This window comes from Bos mutus, chromosome 3, assembly GCF_027580195.1.
Source record: "Bos mutus isolate GX-2022 chromosome 3, NWIPB_WYAK_1.1, whole genome shotgun sequence".
In the NCBI taxonomy this organism is placed as follows: domain Eukaryota; kingdom Metazoa; phylum Chordata; class Mammalia; order Artiodactyla; family Bovidae; genus Bos; species Bos mutus.
This window is the reverse complement of record NC_091619.1, coordinates 91974387-91998593: the sequence shown is the minus strand read 5'-3', so window position 1 is coordinate 91998593 and position 24207 is coordinate 91974387. Positions and strand designations below refer to the sequence as shown.

The 24207-nt window shown below is 38.4% G+C and overlaps 1 protein-coding gene across 4 annotated transcripts in view; it reads left to right on the top strand.

Moving 5' to 3' along the window:
- The window catches only part of ZFYVE9 (zinc finger FYVE-type containing 9), a 117996-nt gene that overhangs the window by 4255 nt on the left and 89534 nt on the right, over nt 1-24207 (top strand). For all 4 annotated transcript variants that reach the window (XM_070368061.1, XM_070368060.1, XM_005894736.2 and 1 more), the window contains exons 2-3: nt 12722-12827; nt 17554-19649. In XM_070368061.1, coding sequence (XP_070224162.1) covers nt 12758-12827; nt 17554-19649 — 2166 coding nt within the window. In that variant the 5' untranslated portion in view covers nt 12722-12757. The remainder of the gene's footprint in view (nt 1-12721; nt 12828-17553; nt 19650-24207) is intronic.

The window sequence follows — 24207 nt, the reverse complement described above, 5'->3', positions numbered from 1 at the left end:
CTTGGAAACGAACAGAGATCATTTCTGTCATTTTTGAGATTGCATCCAAGTACTGCATTTCTAACTCTTTTGTTGACCATGATGGCTACTCCATTTCTTCTAAGGGATTCCTGCCCACAGTAGTAGATATAATGGTCATCTGAGTTAAATTCACCCATTCCCGTCCATTTTAGTGCACTGATTCCTAGATGTTCACTCTTGCCATCTCCTGTTTAACTACTTCCAATTTGCCTTGATTCATGGACCTAACATTCCAGGTTCGTATGCAATATTGCTGTTTACAGCATCAGACCTTGCTTCTATCACCAGTCACATCCACAGCTGGGTATTGTTTTTGCTTTGGCTCCATCCCTTCATTCTTTCTGAAGTTATTTCTCCACTGATCTCCAGTAGCATATTGGGCACCTACTGACCTGGGGAGTTCCTCTTTCAGTATTCTATCATTTTGCCTTTTCATACTGTTCTTGGAGTTCTCAAGGCAAGAATACTGAAGTGATTTGCCTTTCCCTTCTCCAGTGGACCACATTCTGTCAGACCTTTCCACCATGACCTGCCCATCTTGGGTGGCCCCAAAGGGCATGGCTTAGTTTCATTGAGTTAGACAAGGCTGTGGTCCTAGTGTGATTAGATTGACTAGTTTTCTGTGATTATGGTTTCAGTGTGTCTGCCCTCTGATGGCCTCTTGCAGCACCTACCGTCTTACTTGGGTTTCTCTTACCTTGGACATGGGGTATCTCTTCAGGGCTGCTCCAGCAAAGGACGGCCGCTGCTCCTTATCTTGGAGGAGGGGTGTCTCCTCACAGCCACCTCCTCTTGGCCCTCCTGCACCCACACAGCCACCGCTCCTTGCTGCTGCTGCTGCTGCTGCTGCTGCTGCTAAGTCACTTCAGTCGTGTCCGACTCTGTGTGACCCCATAGACGGCAGCCACCAGGCTCCCCCATCCCTGGGACTCTCCAGGCAAGAACACTGGAGTGGGTTGCCATTTCCTTCTCCAATGCAGGAAAGTGAAAAGTGAAAGTGAAGTCGCTCAGTCGTGTCCGACTCTTCGAGACCCCATGGACTGCAGCCTACCAGGCTCCTCTGTCCATGGAATTTTCCAGGCAAGAGTACTGGAGTGGGGTGCCATTGCGTTCTCCATGGACCCCTCTAAATCCTGGTAAGCAGACAGTTTGGAGAATACCAAGTGGAAACTTGGAGAATTGTTATCTGAGGCAATTCAGGTTCTCCAGAGAAGACTATGACCCAAAAGCAGTTAGAAATGGCTCTGGCTGGAGTCTAACCAGACAGCAGAAGCCAGGGAGGGTAGCCTGGCCCATACCGCCCTCCCTCCTATATACGTAATTCTTCCATATCTGAGGTTCCGCATCCGTGGATTCTACCAACAGTGGATCATGTATTACTATAATATTTACTATTCAAAGAATCCATATATAGATAGACCCACATGGTTCAAACCCATGTTGTTCAACAATTATTTGTACATATATGATATTTAGTGACTTTCATTTTGAATAAGAGGTGGACATAAAGGGAGATAAGATTTGAACTCTCTGAAAGGTCCATCCTATACAATGAAAAGTCTGCTCCAAGATCGCAGGTTTTCCTTGGAAAATGAAACTGAAGAGGGTTAAGACTTGGGGACGTGAGACATAAGAGAGACCAAAGGATGAAGATCCAAAGTAAAAGCAGGAGGATAAAGGGAAATCCTATATATTAAAGAGAGACCCTTCCCATGTTCTTTTCTTCTTTCAGACAGTGACTACCTGGTATTACATCTTTATACCCCCTTATAGGAGATTATATGACTCTTCTCAGGAGTCCAAAGAAAAGACCTAGTTATTCTGACATTTGGAGGTCTCCCAATGAAATAGCTGTGTTCTTCCCCAGTCACCATGCAGTGGAAGCCTTCCAGCTGAGAAGCCACACATGCAGAGCTTCCAATTGGTTTTTGGTACTTCATTTGTTCAATGTGAGGCATTTTAAGGAAAGCATCCAATGTGAAAGACAGAGATCAAAACACAAAACAGGAACTTTAGAGGAAATAGTATTGGAAACAGAAGGTTTAGGAAAAAGAAAAAAGGTCAGACCAAATTGTAGGTAATTACATTAAAGAAGTAAGAAAAGAATTATATCCATGAAGTAAGATCAAGATGTCATAAAAAGCATCAGAAAAAGAAAGTACCCTGGAAATTTAAAATATAATAGTTTTAGGGCATTTAAACTAAAAAAAACAAAAACAAAAAACTATCTCAGGTTTATAGAAAATTTGCAAGTATAGTACAGAGAATTTTTTTCTTTGAACCATTTGAGAGTAAGTTGCTACCTGCATCCCCTGCCATGTTTGAAACTGTTCCTTTCAAAAAAGTATTTTGTACATAACTACAGCACAGCCATCAAATTAGGGAATGAACTTTGATGCATTACCACCATCCAGTTGTCAGACCTTTCTCGTTTTGCCAGATGTGCAAATAATGTCCTTTTTGGTCAAGAGTACTGAGTTTCGGATCACATGTTTCATTTAGTTGGGAAACCAGCCAGTGTTTCATGCAGTTTCAGTCTGACCTCCCCACCCTGTTTTGGGAGTAAGCAAGAGTGTGTGTGCTCCCCGTGTGCTTCCCACAGCCCTTTTGTTAGTACCACCAGCCCTTCCACCGGCCAAGGGGACTTGTCTTCCTGGCATCGAACCCCTGGGCTGTGGCTCCCAGTATGTGCCTTCAGTAGCTCACTCCCCAGGGAGGTTCTCCACCCGTGAAATCCCCTTCCTCTTCTGAGTCCCCTCCCAAGCACACAGTCCCCGACCTGATCACTTTTGTTCCTTTCCTACCTGATTCCACGTGGATGTTTCCTATAGCCTTGGTTGTAGAAGAGTCTTTCTGCCAGTCTCCAGTTAGTGTTCAATGAGGTGATTCCACATGGAGATGTATTTTTGATGTGTTTTTGGAGGGAGGTGAATTCCACTGTTCTCCTGCTTCACTACCTTGATCTCTCTTCAGTAAACTTTATTTTTTTAAGAGCAGTTTTAGGTTCAGAGAAAAATTGAGCAAAGTACAGGGAGTTCCTATATACCTCATGTCACCCTACCCCACCCCCCAAATCCTCTCCCAACCTCCCCTAGTGAGGACATTGCTGTGTCCTTTTTATTGCGATCTGTCAGGGAGCATGAAGTTTGTTTGTCCCATTACTGATGATGTTCATTCACTCTGATCACTCATGAAAGGTGACATCTGCCAAGATTTGCTTCAGAAGTGACTCCTTTTTTTTTGTAATTAGTATTTTTGTGGAGAGGAATTTTGAAACTATATAAACACCCCATTCCTCATTACATTTGGAATTCATTCATTTATGTTGTAAAGACTCATGGCTTTCTTTTTTTATCCAATGGTTATAATCTGTTGCTACCGTTGTTTACATTGATGTTTAGAATGTCTGTGGTTAGGTCAGTGAAATCTCCTTCAAGCTGATTTCTGTGTCCTTTGATATGTCCCCATCATTTTTGGACACTTCTTTTTTCTTTTTTGTTTAATTGAAATGTAATTCACATACAATACCATAAATTCACCCTTTTAAAATATATAGTTCAGTGGTTTCTATATATTTGCAGAGTCTTGGAGTCATCACCACTATCTAATTCCAGAACATTTTCATCACTCCAAAAAGAAATCTTGTATCTGTTAGCAGTTACTCCCATTTCCCTCCAATTCCTCCCAGCTGCTGGCAACCCACTAATTTACTTTTTGTTTCTGTGCCTATTTTGGACATTTCATATAAATGGAATCATGTAATCTGTAGGTTTTTGTGTCTGCTTCTTTCAGTTACCATGATATTTTCAAGTTTCATCTATGTTATAGCATATAGCAATACTTTATCCATTTAAATTATCATACACTATTATATTTGGTTAATATATCATACCATGTTTTATTTATCCATTTATCAATTAATAGATCTTTGGATCATATTCAACTCTTGGTGTTATGAATAATGTTGTTCTGAGCATTCACAGATAAGTTTTTGTGTGAATGCATGCCAAAGCTTTTGACTGTGTGGATCACAATAAACTGTGGAAAGTTCTGAAAGTGATGGGAATACCAGACCACCTGACCTGCCTCTTGAGAAATCTGTATGCAGGTCAGGAAGCAACAGTTAGAACTGGACATGGAACAACAGACTGGTTCCAAATAGGAAAGGAAGTACGTCAAGGCTGTATATTGTCACCCTGCTTATTTAACTCATATGCAGAGTACATCATGAGAAACGCTGGACTGAAAGAAACACAAGCTGGAATCAAGATTGCCAGGAGAAATATCAATAACCTCAGATATGCAGATGACACCACCCCTATGGCAGAAAGTGAAGAGGAACTAAAGAGCCTCTTGATGAAAGTGAAAGAGGAGAGTGAAAAAGTGGGCTTAAAGCTCAACATTCAGAAAACGAAGATCATGGCATCTGGTCCCATCACTTCATGGGAAATAGATGGGGAAACAGTGTCAGACTTTATTTTTTGGGGCTCCACAATCACTGCAGATGATGATTGCAGCCAGGAAATTAAGACACTTACTCCTTGGAAGGAAAGTTATGACCAACCTAGGTAGCATATTGAAAAGCAGAGACGTTACTTTGCCAACAAAGGTCCTTCTAGTCAAGGCTATGGTTTTTCCAGTGGTCATGTATGGATGTGAGAGTTGGACTGTGAAGAAAGCTGAGCGCCGAAGAATTGATGCTTTTGAACTGTGGTGCTGGAGAAGACTCTTGAGAGTCCCTTGGACTGCAAGGAGATCCAACCAGTCCATTCTAAAGGAGATCAGTCCTGAGTGTTCATTGGAAGGACTGATGCTAAAGCTGGAACTCCAATACTTTGGCCACCTCATATGAAGAGTTGACTCATTGGAAAAGACTGATGCTGGGAGGTATTGGGGGCAGGAGGAGAAGGGGACAACAGAGGATGAGATGGCTGGATGGCATCACCGACTCGATGGACATGAGTCTGAGTGAACTCCGGGAGTTGGTGATGGACAGGGAGGCCTGGGGTGCTGCGATTCGCGGGGTCACAAAGAGTTGGACATGACTGAGCGACTGAACTGAACTGATGTTTTCATTTCTCTTGGAAATAAGCCTAGGAGTGGAATAGCTATGCCATGTGGTTAATTCTTTTTTACTTTTTGAGGAACTGCCAAACTGTTTTCCAAAGTTGCCACACCATTTTACTTTCTTCCCAGCTGTGTGTGAGGGTTTATGTTTCTCTCCATCCTCATCAAAGTTCTTATATTTTTTCTACTTTAGCTTTAGAATCAGACATTTTCCTGTGGAGCCCTTGCTTCTTTTAGTGAATAACAATATTTATAAATCAAATCTGGTGCTAGGTATGCTCATTGCTACATGGAGTGGAGGTGGGGATCTTCTGCTTCAAGGTTCTTTGAATATATGTGTACACACACACACACTTAGATCTGTGTTTATTGCCAGAAATATGTTTATTGAATACAAAAACTGTGTTTACTTACTACTATAAGTATGCTTATTGAAATCCATGAGCTCAAACTGACAACTCGGATTCCAAACCAACACTGCAGGGTTCTTTGTATTTTTCTCTTTTTCCACATGTACATTGCAGTGTTCTTTCTAGTTCTCAGTTTTCCCCTGTTTTAACCCCTTCTCCACCAGTGAGAAACCTTCTTCCTATTACCCTTTATGTCATCGCTTATCCGATGCATCCCTCTGCATGTAATCTGTGCCCTATCACTGTCTTCTCCCTTGGTCCTTCCAGTTCTGCTCAGGCTGTGACCTGCCACCCTGGACTGCCCTCTTATATCTCCTCCTCACCCTTCCTGCATGTGAAGCCATCTTACCCACTATGCTGTCTCTCTGCCAGACCATCCCCTTCATGTGGATGCCTTCCTCACCTCTCTGGGACTCTTAACAACCCACGCTGGGCTGTGCTGCACAGGCAGTTTCCTTCCTTCTTGGGGCTGTGACACATTATGCTGGGCCACCCCTACGTAAGGACATCTGCTTGCCATCTTGGGCTCTGACTCCCCCCATACACAGATGCCCTCTTCATCTGCTCCCTATTTATTGAACTGTTAATAATTTTTCCCTTTTATTTTTATTTTTTCAACCTTTTATTTTAAAGTAACTATAAATTCACAGGACATTGCAAAAATAATATAGTTTTTATGTATCCTTCATTTACAGTTTTTTTCATTTGTTACATCTTATGCAACTAGAGAAAATATAAAATCCAGGAAATTAGTATTTTACTTGTCCATTCATCGGTTGATAGATATTTTGGTTGTTTCTACCCTTTTGCTCTTATGAAAAGTGCTGCTGTGTGCATATTCATGAATGTATATAGTTCTGTCCCGTTTATCACAGGCAGATTTGTGTAACCACCATTGCAATGAAAGATACAGCATGATTCTGTCACCACAGATATCTCCCTTGTGCTTCTCCTTTATTGTCATGTGAATTCTTCTCTCTCCACTGTCACATATTTAATGACTTCTTAAAATTAAAAACATTATTACAAGTCACAGGAAGAGAAGAGCTGAGCAAGGATAGAGATAAACCATGTTATGTTCATGAATGGGAAAACTTAGTATCATTATCAATCCTGAGGGAGGGGCAGGCTACGAATTCTAATTTCTGAAGGTTGATTTTATTGGCACTTTTTTCCATCGGGCACCATTGCTGAGTCTTGGGGCCACTTGGGGCAGTTTTTCCTTCAGCTCCTGGCTTTATGCAGAGAGCCCAGTCTGGCCCTCTGTAATGCAGAAACCTCTAGAAGTTTACAGCCAATGGTTCCCATCGTACTTTCTAGCTTTCAGATCCTGGGTTTGAAGGTTGATGTCTAGTTTTGTAACCTCCGTGACTGCTACCCTTCAGTTCTCACTCATTGCTGTGGCTTGATCGCTTATTTGTTAATGGCATATTTCTTTCTTGGTTTTGAATTTCACTGTATGAACTCTTTAAAAATAATGTGTTTTATCTAGAATTTCTGTACTCTAAGTAGAAAGGAATGTTTTCCACCACAAGCTCAGTACACTTTTTTTCCTTTTCTTTTGAAAAATTTCAAGCCTGTAGAAAAGTTGAAGGAATAGTATAATGAAGAATATACAATGAAAGAACAGTACAGAAATATCCATCACCAGGTTCATTAATTTCTACCGTTTTGCCTCTTTCTTGAGCACTTTTCTCCTCTCCCCCTCACCCTTGCCACTCACTCACACTGACATTCACATATTTTTTTCCTGAATTATTTGAAAGTTAGTTGCAAATAACGTAACTTCCCCAAATAGATACAGTAGGTGTCTCCTAAGAGTAAAGACATTCTCCTACAAAATTTAAATACTTATCACATCCAGGAAAATGATTATTTATTCATTGTATCACTAATGTATAGTCCAAATTCCCCTGATTATCCCTTAAATGTCATTTTTTTGCTGTGTATTTTATATGTATATTTCCTTGATCCAGTTACTATTCATGCATAACATTTGGTTATTTCATTTCTTTAGTCTGTCTCAACTCAGAATTGAATACACTGAATTTTTTGAAGAATTCAGGACCGTTGTCTTAGAATGCCTCACATTCTACATTTGTCTAATTTTGCATGATTCAATTCATATTGAACAATTTGAGAAAGAATACCTTGTAGGTAAATGTTTTAAATTTATCGTATCACATCAGGAGATGCATATTGTCAGCTTGTTAAACTGTTGGTGATGCTAAACTTTTTCATTTGGTTAAGGGAGTGATTACTGCATCTTTTCACTGTAAATGTCCATTTTCTCCCTTGGGACTAATAAATCATCTATAGAATGATATTTTGAGGCATTGTGAAAATTTTCTTCCCCACTGTTTACCTAAAGGTTTTAGGTATCCATTTTTGATGCTTGCCTGAATCAGTAGTTATAATTGGAGTTCAATACAATTTCTTGAATGGCTGTTTATACTGTTTGTTTATTTCACAGGTGTTTATGAAATAGGTGCCACATTAGGTTCTGTGACAGTTACATGGTGAACACTGTCTAGGGGGTGTCTTGGGATTACAGCTCAGGGATGGAGCATTTGACTGCAGTTTAGTGGGTGCCTTGTGGTGTCTATGGTGTGGTGGGAGAGACTGACATTAATCAAATAATCACACCAATGTATATTTATAATAAGACTGTGATAATTATTATAAAGGGAAAGGTAAGGGTGCTTTGAGAGATTATAAGGAGATATCACCTTTTCTAGGGATTCAGGGAAGACTTCTTGTGAAAGTAGTATTTGAGTTAAGAACTAAAGATGTAGAGTTGGCCAAAAAGTTCCTTCAGGCTTTAAGTAAAAATAGAAGACACATTTTACATTTTCACCAGGAAATTTATTGAGTAACATATTTACTGTTTAGTTCTACTCCCCTTTGCCATTTTTTCTGGCAACTTGATAATTCCATCTTCTCAAAACTTTATCTCTTTGAGTAAAGAACTGTTCCAGGTGCCTTTTACAGTTTTCTGGGGAATTAAAATTTTTTCCATTAAGAAAGTTTTGTAAAGACTGAAATAAATAGAAATTCAAAGGTGCACTATCTGGTGAATACGGCAGGTGAATCAGGACTTCCCAGCCAAGCTGTAACAGTTTTTGCCTTGTTGTGCGGTTGCTCAGTCGTGTCCAACTCTTTGTGACCCCATGGACTGCAGCATGCCAGGATTCCCTGTCCTTCACCATCTCCCAGAGCTTGCTCAAACTCCTGCCCATTGGGTTGATGATGCCATCCAACCATCTCATCCTCTGTCATCCCCTTCTCCTCCTGCCTTCATTCTTTCCCAGCATCAGGTTCTTTTCTAATGAGTCGGCTCTTCACATCAGGTGGCCAAAGTATTGGAGCTTTAGCTTCAGCATCAGTCCTTCCAGTAAATATTCGGGATTGGTTTTCTTTAGGATTGACTGGATTGACTGGTTTGCAGTCCAAGAGACTTTCAAGAGTCTTCTCCAACACCACACTTCAAAAGCATCAGTTCTTCAGCATTCAGCCTTCTTTATGGTTCAACTTTCACATCCATACGTGACTACTGGAAAAACCATGACTCGGACTATACAGACCTTTGTTGACAAAGTGAGGTCTCCGCTTTTTAGTAATGGCTTTCTAGGTTTGTCATAGCTTTTCTCCCAAGGAACAAGTGTCCTTGCTCCTAGTTTTTGCCTAGTCATCAAAGAAACATTCACTCTTATGTTGTCCTGATGGAAGATTATGTGCTTTCTGTTGACTAATTCTGGATGTTTTTCATTGAGTGCCACTTTCATTTGGTCCAAATGGGAACAGTACTTGTTGGTTCATTGTTTGGTTTTCCGGAAGGAGTAGAAGATTCCCTTCCAATCCTACTATATACACGATATCACTTTCTACGGATGAAAACCATCTTTGGTGTGGTTAGTGGTCCCTTTCTCTTGCCCCATGATCTCTTCCATTCCATATTATTATACGGTATTCACTTTTCATCACCCATCACAATTTGTTTTAAAACCGTAACGTTTTATCTTTTAAGTAGAGAATCACACACAGAAGTACAGTCAGGAAAGTTTTCATTTACCTTATGTGGAACCCAAACATTAAAGTGATTAACATTACCAAGCTGGTGCAAATGATTTTCAAGGCTTTATTTGGATATTTTGAATATGCTGGTTTATCTCCTGTGTGGTATTAACATTTATTGTTCTCAGTTAATGCCTCGTTTTGATTGACATCAACTTCAACTGATCTACCCGACCGTGGAGCACCATCCAGCGAGAAAGCTCCAGCCCGGAACTTCACCGACCACTTCTGATATGATTGATCAGTCATAGAGCCTTCTCCGTATACTGCACAAATCTTTTTTTGCATTTCAGTTGTGTTTTTATCTTTCTTGAAATAATAAAGCGTAGTATGCCAAAAATGTTACTTTTTCTCTTCCATCTTCAATGTTATAATGTTTTCCCCAAAATTCACCAATTTTGATGTTTTTTTTTTTTTTAAAGTGCACTTTGATATGACAGCTGTCACAATACAATTTAACAAAATTGTTTTAAATGAAGTTTACTGGAGTGGGTTGCCATTTCCTTCTCCACGGGATCTTCCCGACTCAGGGATCGAACCCAGGTCTCCCACATTAAAGGCAGATTCTTTAACCTCTGAGCCACCAGGGAAGCTAAATGAAGTTAAAGACAAAACTGATAAAACTTTTTGGCCCACTATTTTGGCAAGGAGTGTGTGTATTGGAGACAGATAAAAGGTCTCAAAGAGAAAAGGAGCATGAGACATTGAAGAAGTGTATATTCAAGTAGGGTTCCAGCACAAAGCATAGTGTCTGCATATAATAGGTGTTCAGTAAATATTAGTGGAAGGGAGGATAGGACTGAAAATTAGCCTGTGTAATCACTGTTGCTAGATTATTTATTTTATAATCAAAGGATCAACTCCAAGGCTTAAAAACTTAAATAATTACTGATGAAGCATTTATCATGCGTGAGACAGTATTTTAAATGTGTTATCTATGTTAATTTATTTAATCTTTAGGTATGTACTGTTATTACTCAGTTTTGCAGATGAAAATTAAGTCACAGGTAATTTGAATACTAGACTTCCCAGGTGGCTCAGTGGTAAAGAATCGGCCTGCTGCTGCAGGAGACACAAGAGATGTGGTTTCAATCCTTGGGTCGGACAGATCCCCTGGAGAAGGAAATGGCAACCCACTCCAGTATTCTTGCCTTGGAAATTCCATGGATAGTGGAGACTGGCAGGCTACAGTCTACAGGATCAAAAAGAGTCGGACACAACTGAACAACTGAGCATGCACGTAGGCACAAATTGAGTAAGTTCCCTAAGGTCAAGTAGTTAGTAAGTGAATTAGAAACTAGGATTAGAAGTTGGACGGTCTAGTCCTAGAGTTTATGTTCTTGTCCATTATGCTGTAATTCTTACTGTTGCTTAAAGTATAAACAATGCCTTTCTCAAATTTACATTCCAGGGCTTCCATAATATAATGCCTGTCACTACAGCTGTGTCCTGCTGTTACCCATGTAAATAAATCCTTGTTCCAATTTCACTGATTCCTCAATAGTTGCCCATTCCTAGTATGTCTCTCCCTGTTTGAAATTTCACTTGTGCATCTTCCCATGTAGAAGACTATTACAATTTTATCCATCCTTCCAGACCCAGCTCAGATCCATAAATAATGCCTTCCTTGACCATCCAGACTGATGAGCTGGTCCATTCTTGAACTTTTATAGTACTTTCTCTGTAATACTAATGTGTTAATTTTGACAGATTAATCATTTAGTTTCTTGCGTTGTGTTGTTATGAAAATCATTTTGATTACTGTTTAAATTTTCTCATTTAGTATTGTTTATCATTAAGTAAATGATAAGATTCTTGATGTTAGGGATCCTATCTGAGACTTCAGTTGATCCCAGTACCCTGCATACAGTAGATGCACTGCAAATATGTTGATCTGATTGTTTCTGTGGCTTAGCTATTGTAAATAATGCTGCAGTGAACATGGAGGTGCAGACTCTCTTCCAGCTAGCAATTTTATTTTCTTTGGATGTATACCCAGCAATGAAATTACTGGATTATATGGTGGTTATACTTTTAATTTCTTAAGGAGCTTCTATGCTTTCTGTAGTGTCTCTATCAGTTTGCATTTCCACCAATAGTACACAAGGATTCTCTCTTCTCCACATTCTCACCAACATTTATTATTTGTTTTCTTTTTTGATGATAGCCATTCTGACAGGTGTGATGATACCTTTGTGGTTTTGATTTGCATTTCCGTGATGATTGGTGATGTTGAGCATTTTTCATGTACCTGTTGGCCATCTTATGTCTTCTTTGGAAAAATATCTTTTCAGGTCCTCTACCCACTTTTAAATGTGGTTGTTTATTTTTTGATGTTGAGCTATATGAGTTCTTTGTATATTTTGTATATTTACCCCTTGGTGGATATATCATTTGCAAGATCTTCTCCCAGTAGGCAGCCTTTTTGTTTTGTTGATAGTTTCTTTTGCTGGGCAAAGTCTTTTTAGTTTGATGTAGTTCCATTTGTTTATTTTCACTTTTGTTTCTCTTGGCTAAAGAGCCGTATCCAAAGGAATATTGTTAAGGCTGATGTCAAAGAGTATATTACCTATGTTTTCTTTTAGTTTTATGGCTTTAGATCTTATATTCAAGTATTTTTATCTATTTTGAGTTTTTGTATATGGTATAAGAAAGTAGTCCAGTTTGATTCTTTTGCATGTAGCTGTCCAGTTTTCCCAACACCATTTATTGGAGAGCTGTCTTTTCCCCATTCCCTTTGCTATAGGTTAATTGTCCATACAAGTGTGGGTTTTTTTCTGAGTTCTGCGTTCTGTTCCATTGATCTATGTGTCTGTTTTTGTATGAGTGCTATACTGTTATAATTACGGTAGCTTTGTAGTATAGTTTGGCATCACAGAGTATATTATGGGGTAGTTTTTAAATAGTGATCTAATCAATCACCTTATTAGTAATCAGTTTGTTCATATTTTCTATTTTTTATGATTTAGTGTTGGTAGGATGTATGTGGCTAGGACTTTATTCATTTATTCTGAGTTGTCCAATTTATTAGAATATACTTATTCATAGTAGTCTGTTATGCTCCTTTGTATTTCTGTTTTATCAGTTGTAATATCTATAAATTATATTTTAATAATTGGGAGTATAATAAAGTTTGATCTTTTTTCTAGATTTAAATAAGTCTCTTGAGTGGTGTTTTCTCACCGATGGAGAATTACTTTCAAGCAGAAGCTTACAACCTGGACAAGGTGTTAGATGAATTTGAACAAAACGAAGGTGAGGATTTAGTTTGGTGACACTATTTGAATGTATTTATGATACAGAAAATGTGGGATTATAAGAGGATGCAGTACTAAAACAGAGAAGGTTGGGTCCAATGCCTTATTGATGATAGTATTATATATTAATATTCAGAGGAAGAACTAACATTTTTTTAGCCCTATGTGCCAGATACTACGGAGAAGGCAATGGCACCCAACTCCAGTATTCTTGCCTGGAAAGTTCCATGGATGGAGAAGCCTGGTAGGCTGCAGTCCATGGGGTCACTCAAGTCGGACACGACTGAGTGACTTCACTTTTGCTTTTCACTTTCATGCATTGGAGAAGGAAATGGCAACCCACTCCAATGTTCTTGCCTGGAGAATCCCAGGGACGGGGGAGCCTGGTGGGCTGCCATCTATGGGGTCGCACAGAGTCGGACACAACTGAAGTGACTTAGCAGCAGCCAGATACTAAGCTAACCCATAACCCTAGGCTAACTCCTGATTCATGTAAATTTGAAACTTATTATTTTGGGATTTTATTAGATGTATGTAGATGGGCTTTATAAATATAAAGTGGAAAGTGTATTATCCTTTCAGTTTGGATCATTTATACAAGTATCTTCTCACTCTCTTCTCTGGTTTCTTCCCTGCTTGTATCACAGTTTTTTGTCATCTACACAAATGTTACACTTAATCATGTGAATACTGTCTCTAGAACACCACTGACTCTCATTAATAAAATTATAGTTCTTTACCTCGGTCTCTTTGCAACTTTTGTAGGTTCTAGTAGAATATTTTCTATATAGTTGATTTGCAAAATATTTCTGTTGAGTCAGTAAAAATTGTTGCTTTAGTTGAAATATTATGTTTGCTTACCAAAAATAACTCCTTTAAAAGGAGAATGATTTCAGAAGCCACATTTTTTGCAACTGTGCTGATCATTTGTTTTGAACTTTTTCTTTTTTTTAATTTGTGGTTGCTCTGGGTCTTCATTGCTGTGTGTGGGCCTTCTTTAGTTGTGGCGAACAGAAGCTACTCTTCACTGCAGTGGCTTCTCTTGTTGAGGAGCACAGGCTCTATGCACGTGAGCTTCAGTAGTTTTAGCATGCAGGCTCTGTACTTATGGCTCATGGGCCCAGTCTCTCTGCAGCATGTGGAATGCTCCTGGACCAAGAATTGAATTCATGCTCCCTACATTGGCAAGCAGACTCCCGTCTACTGTACCATGAGGGAAGTCCTGTTTTGAACTGTTTTTTAAAAATCTCTGTTGTTGCTGTTTAGTCATTCAGCCGTGTCTGACTCTTTGTGACCCCATGGACTGTAGCATGCCTGGCTTCACTTGTCTCCTGGAGTTTCCTCAAATTCATGTCCATTATGTTGGTGATGCCATCCAACCATCTCATCCTCTGTCACCCCATTCTCCACCTGTCCTCAGTCTTTCCCAGCATCAGGGTCTTTTCCAATGAGTTGTCTCTTTGCATCAGGTAGCCAAAGTATTGGAGCTTCAGCTTTGGTGTCAGTGAGTATTCAAGGTTGATTTCCTTTAGGATTGACTGGTTTTATTTATCTCCTTGCTGTCCAAGGGACTTTCAGGAGTCTTCTCCAGCATCACAATTCAAAAGCATCAATTCTTCAGTGATCAGCCTTCTTTATGGTCTAACTTTCACATCCATACATGACTACTGGAAAAACCATAGCTCTGAGTATCTGTACCTTTGTCGGCAAAGTTATATCTCTGCTTTTTAGGTTTTAAATGCTGTCTAGGTTTGTCACAGCTTTTCTCCCAAGGAACAAGTGTCTTTTTTATGGCTGCACTGAACTGTGGCTGCAGTGATTTTAGAACCCAAGAAAATAAAATCTGCCCCTGTTTCTATTTTTTCCCCATCTATTTGCCATAAAATGATGGGACTAGATGCCGTGATCTTAGTTTTTTGAATGTTGAGTTTTAAGGCAGCTTTTTCAGTCCTCTCTTTCACCCTTATCGAGAGGCTCTTTAGTTCCTCTTAACTTTCTTGTCATTAGAGTGATATCATCTGCATATCTGAGGTTATTGATATTTCTCCTAGGAATCTTGATTCCAGCTTGTGATTCATTCAGCCTGGCATTTTGCATGATGTGCTCTGTATAGACGTTAACTAAGCAGGGTGATAATGTACAGACTTGACGTACTCCTTTCCCGATTTTGAACCAGTCCATTGTTCTGTATCTGAATTAACTGCTGCTTCTTGACCCGCATTCAGGTATCTCAAGAGGCAGGTAAGGTGGTCGGTCTGGTATTCTCATCTCTTTAAGAATTTTCTACAGTTTGTTGTAATCCACACAGTCAAAGACTTATGTGTAGTCAATGGAGCAGAAGTAGATGTTTCTTTGGAATTCGCTTGCTTTCTCTGTGATCCAGTGGATGTTGGCAATTTAAACTCTGGTACAGCTGTGCATCTGGAATTTCTTGATTCACATACTGCTGAAGCCTACCTTAAAGGATTTTGAGCATTATCTTTCTATTTCTAGTATGTGAAATGAGTGCAATTGTACGGTAGTTTGAACATTCTTTGGAATTGCTATTCTTTGGGATTGGAATGAAAACTGACCTTTTCCAGTCCTGTGACCACTGCTGAGTTTTCCAGGCAGTTTGCCGACATATTGAGTGCAGCACTTTCATAGCATCATCTTTTAGGATTTTAAATAGCTCTGTTGAATTCCATCACCTCACTAGCTTTGCTCATAGTTACACTTCCTAAGACCCATTTGACTTCACACTCCATGATGTCTGGCTCTAGATGAGTGACCTCCACCATCATGATTATTCTGATCATTATGATCTTTTTTGTATAGTTTTTCTGTGTATTCTTGCCATCTCTTAATCTCTTAAAGGAAGTACATGTTACCAAATCTCAAGTCTCTGCTAGCCCAAATTTGGGGAACTCAGGATTTAACATCTAGCAGTCAGAGTATATTAATCCCATTCTCCATGCAATCTGAATTTTTTTTATGGCTTTTGCAATCTGACCTTTCTAGCTTCTTTTCACTACATTCTTACAGTAATTCTTTTTTCACCTCAAGCTGATTTACTTAATTGCTCTTTCAGATTCTTATGCTTAGGGCTGTACTTTTCCTTTTTTCTCTTTTATATATGTCCTGTTTCCAAGTTTATGTAAAATTGTCTTTGAAGCCCAGCACATATCCTCCTGCTTCCATGAATTCAAGTTTGCTGCATCAGCCTGTGAAATATCTTTGTACTAAATTTATTTTCTACTACTACATAGTAGTTTTCAAATACTTAATCTATCATATACTGCTAGTTAGATATTCATGTTTGCTGTATCTATTTCTTATTTTTCCAGCTAGATTATGTACTTTTTGGAAGCCAGAGCTATCATTTAATCTCATATTCCTCAACCTCAATGCTCTTACTGTGGTATCACTTAGCATGTTTTTATTGTGTACCTACTGCATATTTATCAGCATGTTTTTATCATGTTCCTATTACATATCAAGTGCTCTGCAAAGCTAGGACTAACACTGATGGGAAGAAATGGTTTCTGCCTGAAAATGTTAGGTAAATCATTGCATTTCAGTGTAATAAATGCTTTGATAGAGATATGAACAAAGTGCTAAGGAAACCTTAAAGATTAATGTTGCTACTAGAGGAAGGGGCTTCCCTGAGAGCAAATCGTATCTATGTAATTTCAGGGCTATGATTATCAGATTTACTCTAGGAAGAAAGCAGGAAAGGCAATAGTTGCAAAGTGCTTTGTTTCTTACTTCTCTAATTAGACATACACATAGCACTATAACTTGGGAAAGTAGCTATCATAGTTATGATCTATTAAAAAATAAACTTTAAATGAAATTTTGATTATTGATAGAGTATAAAAACGTTGATTTTATATGGCAAATGCAGAATTTCTGCCAAATTTCCTCAGTATAATTATGAACCTAAGAAATAATGTATTGTCACATGGTTATAAGCAGAATTTCACATGCTGTAGGAAACTTTTAAACTTGTTATAGACAAATTTCAAATATATACAAAAGTAAATAGAATAATAGAATAGTATAATAAATTCCTGTGTACTCATTATACAACTTCAGTAGTGATTGACGTACTGCCATTTTTCATTTATATATCTTCATTTATTCCTTTCTCCCTGCTTCATTGTTTTTTTTTTTAACAGATTTTTAAAGGTAAAATTTATACATTAATTGTATAGATCTTAAATGTACAGTTTGGGCCAAGAGATATATCCATATAACCCACATCTTAGTCATAATGTAGATTATAGAACTTTCTGTCTCCACAGAAAATTCCTTTGTTTCTTTTCCACTCTATTACTATATCCTTATCACTGTTCAATTTGTTTTTCACTTTAGATTAGCCACTACCCCATACTGTGCTTAGCCTATCCAAGGCCTACCCGATTACTGCACTCCCCTGCTCAGCTCAAAGGACAGCCTGCCAATCACTTTAATTATGTTAACTAGATTGAGGTAGAATTCTTCCGTTGTTTGAAATGTTCTGAGATATTACCATTTCGTGATATATAATTCAGGGAACTGTCTTAAATGTTTTCTCTTATCCTTAGCTAAAAATCAGAAACTTCATATCCTAGGAATATTCTGTTTTCACATATCCTAGGTAGATTTTACTTTCAGAGAATATTTGCAAGTGTATTTCAATAACTTAGTCCTAGCCTTATCAGTGTTACCAACAAACTTACTGTAATTATTTATTTTTTCAGATGAAACCGTTTCTCCTATTTTATTGGATACAAAGTGGAATAAGATTCTAGATCCCTCTTCTCGTCAGCTGTCATTCAACTCTGCATTGACCAGTGTGAATGAACCTACAGTTTCTGAGTCACAGCCACAACTGAAAGTCTTCTCTCTGGCTCATTCAGCTCCTCCTGACTCAGAGGGAGAGGACCACTGTGCTAATGGACAAGACTGTAGTCTGAATCCAGAGATCAACACAATGTGGATTGATGAAAATGCGGTTACAGAAGACCAGTTAATTAAGAGGAACTGTAATCGAGATGATCAATGCAGTACTGTCGAAGTGGGAGAGAAGAAATGTGGAAACCTAGCTTGTCTGCCAGATGAGAAGAACGTTCTTGTTGTAGCTGTCATGCATAACTGTGATAAAAGGACATTTCAAAGTGATTTGCAGGATTGTAATAATTATAATAGTCAGTCCCTCAAGAATGCTTTTAGCTGTTCACTGGATAATGAAAACAGACAAACTGATCAGTTTAGTTTTAGTATAAATGGGTCCACTGAAAAAGATATGAACTCAGAGAAACAAATGGATCCACTGAATAGACCAAGTGCAGAGGGGGATTCTGATAAGTATATATGTACTACTTCTGATAATCTAGCCAGTGTTTGTTCCCCTTCACAGTTACAGGATGATGAAAATATAGATAGAGACCCCTCCATGTCTGTGATTACAAGCTTAACACTAGATTCAGTAATCTCATCCCAGCGAACAGAGGAAGGTCCTGATGTAAAGCAAGAGGACTCTACCCCAGATGAGGTTCTCACTGGCAAAACCAGCTCTCCTAGGACAGACCTGGGGAGTCCAAACTCCTTTTCTCACTTGAGTGAGGAGATTTTGATGAAAAAAGAGCCATCAGAGGAGAGGACAACTGAAGAATCCACCCAGTCTGCTTTACCTTTACTTCTCAAAACTGACACGCCTAATGGGTCTGGCAGGGATGATAACTCTGAACAGGTTTCAGATTGTCTTGTGCCCAGTGAGGGTAAAGCTGATGACAAGGAAGGTTGTAAACATGAAGAAATTCTTGGCACTAAAGAATTTCTTAATATGACAGAGCATTTCTCTGAATCTCAGGAGATGACTAACTGGAAATTGACTAAACCAAACAAGATGAATGACAGCCAAGTGAAAAAAGATAATGAGAAGTTCCTGCAGATGAATCAGCCTGAAGACACCTGTGATGATAGTGGAGAGTGTGATAGAATGGCAGAAGCAGGTCTAGATTTAAAAGGAACTTGCATGAATGAAAGTGAAGGATGTGATTTCTCCACTGTTATGGATACACCAGCAGCAAATTCACTATCTAATTGTTGTGATTCCTATGGAATGCAGAGCCCAGTTGTTTGTTTTGTTCCAAAGACTTTACCCTCCAAAGAAGATTCAGTAACAGAAGAAAAGGAAATAGAGGAGAGCAAGTCAGAATGCTACTCAAATATTTATGAACAGAGAGGAAATGAAGCCACAGAAGGGAGTGGACTACTTTTAAACAGTACTGGTGACCTAACGAAGAAAAACTATTTACACAATTTCTGTAGCCAGGTTCCATCAGTGCTTGGGCAATCTTCCCCCAAGATAGTAGCAAACCTGCAATCTATCAGTGTTCCTTTTGGTGGTGCAAGACCCAAGCAACCTTCTAATCTTAAACTTCAAATTCCAAAGCCATTATCAGACCATTTACAAAATGACCTTCCTGCGAACAGTGGAAATACCGCTAAAAACAAAAATGATGTTCTTGGGAAAGCAAAATTAGGGGAAAACTCAGCAACCAATGTATGCAATGCCTCTTCGGGAAACATCTCTATTGCTGATACAAATGGGGACCATTTAGAAAGTTATGAATCTGGGATATCCAGTAGACCGTGCCTTGCATTAGCTCCAGAAAGCCCAGATAATGATCTCAGAGCTGGTCAGTTTGGAATTTCTGCTAGAAAGCCATTTACCACTCTGGGTGAAGTGGCTCCAGTGTGGGTACCAGATTCTCAGGCTCCAAACTGCATGAAATGTGAAGCCAGGTTTACATTCACCAAAAGGAGGCATCATTGCAGAGCATGTGGGAAGGTAAGTTGTGTGTGTCAGGAATCTGGCACGTGCATTTTACAACGCTCAATTAAAACTTAATAAAGGTAATATAAGGGAGCATGCTTAAGGCTGAGGTGAAATTACAAATAGCTTTTGAATATACAGTTCTAGTAAATTTCCAAATGAAAAATGGCCTCACTGATTCTTAGTGTTTATATAATTTTCTTGTTGTTGTGAAGATTTAAGCCGAATCAGTTTTCATGAAGAGATGGGAACTGCAGAAGTGGTAACTTTGAGTTCTATATTGATACTTGCTTAATGGAATAGCTTGAAATGAGGAAGTTATTCTTTTGAATAAGATTTTAAGAATTTAAGAAATGTTTATAATTGATTTTATATTTTTTAATTCTTGAGTAAATTGAATGTTATACTTGGAATCCATCCCAGTTTTTACTATAGAAATTTTGCCATTGTACTAGACATTCTGGAACTTTCTGTACACATATTTTTGTTTTTTCCCCCCATATAACTTTGACTCAAAAGACTTGGAAGCTGCAGATCCTTGTGACAGTGTAATGAGGATAATGATATTCCTTAGTTCTCCCAAAATTCTGTTAGCTAGTGACACTAGTGACAATATACTAGTATTTCCTTAAGCAAGAACTATAAACAAGGAGGAAATAGGATTTTGTATTTTTTAAAGGAATGTAAGGTTTGGTGTCAGGTCTGGATTTGAACTTCAGCTTTATTACTGTTAACTATATAACTTTGTTAAGCTTTGCGTGCATGCTAAGCTACTTTCGTTGTGTCTGACTCTGTGTGAGCCTGTGGACTGTAGCCTGCCAGTCTCCTCTATCCATAGGATTCTCCAGGCAAGAATACTGGAGTGCGTTGCCATTTCCTTCTCCAGGGGATCTTCCCAACCCACGGATCAAACCCATGTCTCTTACATCTCCTGTATTGGCAGCAGGTTCTTTACCACTAGTGCCATGTGCCAAGTTTATCATAAGAAAACAAACCAAAAGATAACTTTCACTGGGCTGCTCTGAAGATTAAATGAAATTACATGTAGTAGTAAGTGCTCAGTAAATGACCTCTGTTTCTCTTCTTGCCTGATTTACTGGTCTGTCTGAATTAATTAGATTGCCGTCAACTTCAAGGGACAGACTATCTGGCTCTCAGTGACTCAAACAAAAATAACATTTATTTCACATAACAAGAAGTCTGAAAATAGAGACTCTGCTGTGTCTGGATGTAGTCAGGGTTACTGAAGTTCTCTTGGTCTTCCCTTCATGGTCTCAATATAATGTGGCACAGCTTTAAGCATCAAGTCCAACCTGACGACTTCCTAAGTACAGAGAAGCTGTTCAGTGGCAATAAAGCCTATTTCTCTTGCCACCCTCTCATCAGGAAGGAAAGAAACCCCAGCAACTTCTTTCAATTTATTGGCCACTTCTAGACCACAGGCCCAATTTAGACCAATGACTGACAACAGGGAACAGAATTGCCAGGATTGGCAAAGATCAATCGTGATTCACCTCCTGGGGCTGAGCCAGTATGGCAGCATTAGCTCCAGAAAGCTCAGATAATGAAAAGAATATTAAAAAATACAAAATCCCATTTCCTCCTTGTTTATAGTTCTCACTTAAAAAAACCTAGTATATAATATATATTACTAGCTAACAGAATTTTGAGAGAACTAAGGAATATCAATTTTCCTTATAATGTCACAAGGATCAATAGCCTTCAACTCTTTTTTGAGTCATAGTTATATAGGGGGGAAAGACAAAAATATGTGTACAGAAGGTTCCGGAATATCTAGTACAATGGCAAAGGAAAAGGGGAAGAATGGTTCTTGGATGGACATTCAACAAGGGCTACTATAAAGTCATAGAACAAATGAACCAAATAATGGGGAGCAGAAAGTTGTTAAAATTGTGACTGGTCTGTTAGTATCTGATTATTAAAATTTGAAGAAAATAATGTGTCTGATTCCTAAATATTTCGCAATCTGAAGTAAACCTGTGGTCAGTAGCCTGAATAGTTAGTTTTCTGTTAGGGGATTAGAGGCATCATTTTTTTTGTTTCTGTTCTGTGTTTTGCTTACTGTGTATAACACTTTGTGAAAATTTTGCTTTCTTAAGCAAATAATAAAAATGCTTTTGTTCCAGGCTAACATATTCAGATATAATGACTAAATAGGTAACTTAGGTGGATTCAGAAAGAAAATGCTGGCGTAAAAATGCACATAAGCTGAAAAATTATGTGGAATTTTTGCTGAGTGGAATTTGTAGAATTTATAAATTTATCATTCATATGGATTATGGATTCATATTCCATCTTTTTTTCTTTCCATCTTCATTTTCCTCAGGGATATTCTGAGGATTATTGAGATAATGTCTGTAAAAATCCTTGAGCGTCTCAGAAGCAAAGGGGCTATAAATGTGGGTATAGTTTTTCTAGACAGTAAATTAATCAAATGATACTTGGAAGATAGCTGGAAAAATACCCTAAGCAATGTGATTTTGTAAAATAGTGTTTACTGTCGAAAAAAGAAGTTTAGTTTGTACCATTCTAATATTTCTACTATCTAGTAATTTCCAATACTTTTTTAAACTTAATATCTATAGGCAATAAGTTTTCCTTACTGTAACAAGCATATATTAAGCATCTACTGTATGAAAGTTTCTGGGCTAAGTGCTGGAGATTCGGAGATAGAATGTATGACCCCATAGAGTTTATAATCAAAAGGATTGATTTCAGTGAGTGAGGAGTATCTGGATTTCCTGTAGTTTTGCAAAAATCCTAAAAAAAAATAGTGAACTGCTGATCTGAGTAGAAAATTGGACCATCACATACAATTTATAATACAGTATTTTAAGAGGCAGTTTTGTGTGTTTTATATTCATTCTTGTCTTGTAGAATGGGTGGTTAATTTTTTCCTACTTAACAGATCAAGTATTAGAGGCTCAGAGAGGTCAAGGAATATATCCAAGGTCACACAGCTTGAAAGTGGTAGAGCCACCTTTGGAGGAAAAGCTAGGACTCTTTCCTTCCATCATAACTGCTTCTCCTAACATGTCTCCTCATTTATAATAGCAGTATGAACAAAATGCTTTAGAAACAGTAAGATAGGGGAGCTTAATTTTTCCAAGAATGGAAGGAGGAGTCAGGAAAATTGTAATACAAAAAGCAACCATTTGGGCCTTCTCTGGTGGTCCAGTGGTTAAGAGTCCTCTGTGTTTCTGCTGCAGGGGTCTTAGGCTCCACCCCTGGTGGAGGAACTAAGATCCCTCGTGCTAATCCCGCATGCTGCCCTGTGAGCATACCGTACCCCACTTCTGCCCCCTGCTAAAAGATAAAATGACTATTTGGAGAAGGAGATAAGAAAGTGGATATAATTTATGGATCAAAATTCTAAAGTATGTGAAGAGAATGGGATCACAGCAGAGCACAGGTGGAGAATTAGCAATAGGAAAAGGGAAATCATTTTACAGACAAATAGGCTGTGATAAAAATACACTTGAATATAGAAGGAGTTAATAGAAAATTGTGGGAAATTGTTTAGCAAAGCTTAGGGCATATATTCAGCTCTTGATGAGTAGTATTACAGATATTGTTACATTTATCTTGATATATTGTCATTAAGAAGAATATAATTATATTGAATTTAGGAAGGTATTAAAATATTGCAGTTTATTTCTATATTGTTACAGTGGACATCAAAACACCTGGATTCCATTCTTGTCTTCATTGTTAATTGGAAAACTATGTCATGCTCTAAAATGCTTAGCAAATGGGTTTTGTTTTATGATTTCATGCAATATTAATTCATATAATTGTTCCATATAGCAGCGTAATCTTTACTTTTCCTGTATGATAAGTGATAAATTACAGAATAGAAAGTATACAGAAGAGAGTTTCTTGCTGGTCCAGTGGTTAGGACTTGGGGCTTTCACTGCTGTGGCCCCAGGTTCAATCTCTGGTTGGGAAACTAAGATCCTGAGAGCTGTGCAGCGAGACCAAAAAAAAAAAAAGAGTACAGAGAATTTCTTCCTTGAAAAGTTCTAATGATCATTGTTAATCTAATGAACTTAGCCCTTTAAGTTCAAATGATCATTGTTATTATATACCTATGTTTATTTCCTATGGAAAACACTGAATCTAGTAGATCATGGTTATTCATCCTCTGTCATGTTTCCATTTGCCATAAATATTTTGACCCCTTTTATTTGATTATTTGACTTGAAAGGCCTAAAGGAAACTATTGAGTTTAAGAGTACAGGAAAGAGTTTTTTGAAAGTGGAAAAGAATTTCTAAAAGAAAAAGTTTTTTCTTTTATTTGGTCATTCACAAGGTTTTATCACACTTTATCCATTACCATCAGTGATGTGGCTCGTTGTTATTTACGAGATGCTAGCTGCCTGGAGAATCCCATGGATGGAGGAGCCTGGTAGGCTGCAGTCCATGGGGTCTCTAGGAGTCGGACATGACTGAGAGACTTTATTTTCACTTTTCACTTTCATGCACTGGAGAAGGAAATGGCCATCCACTCCAGTATTGTTGCCTGGAGAATGCCAGGGACGGGGAAGCCTGG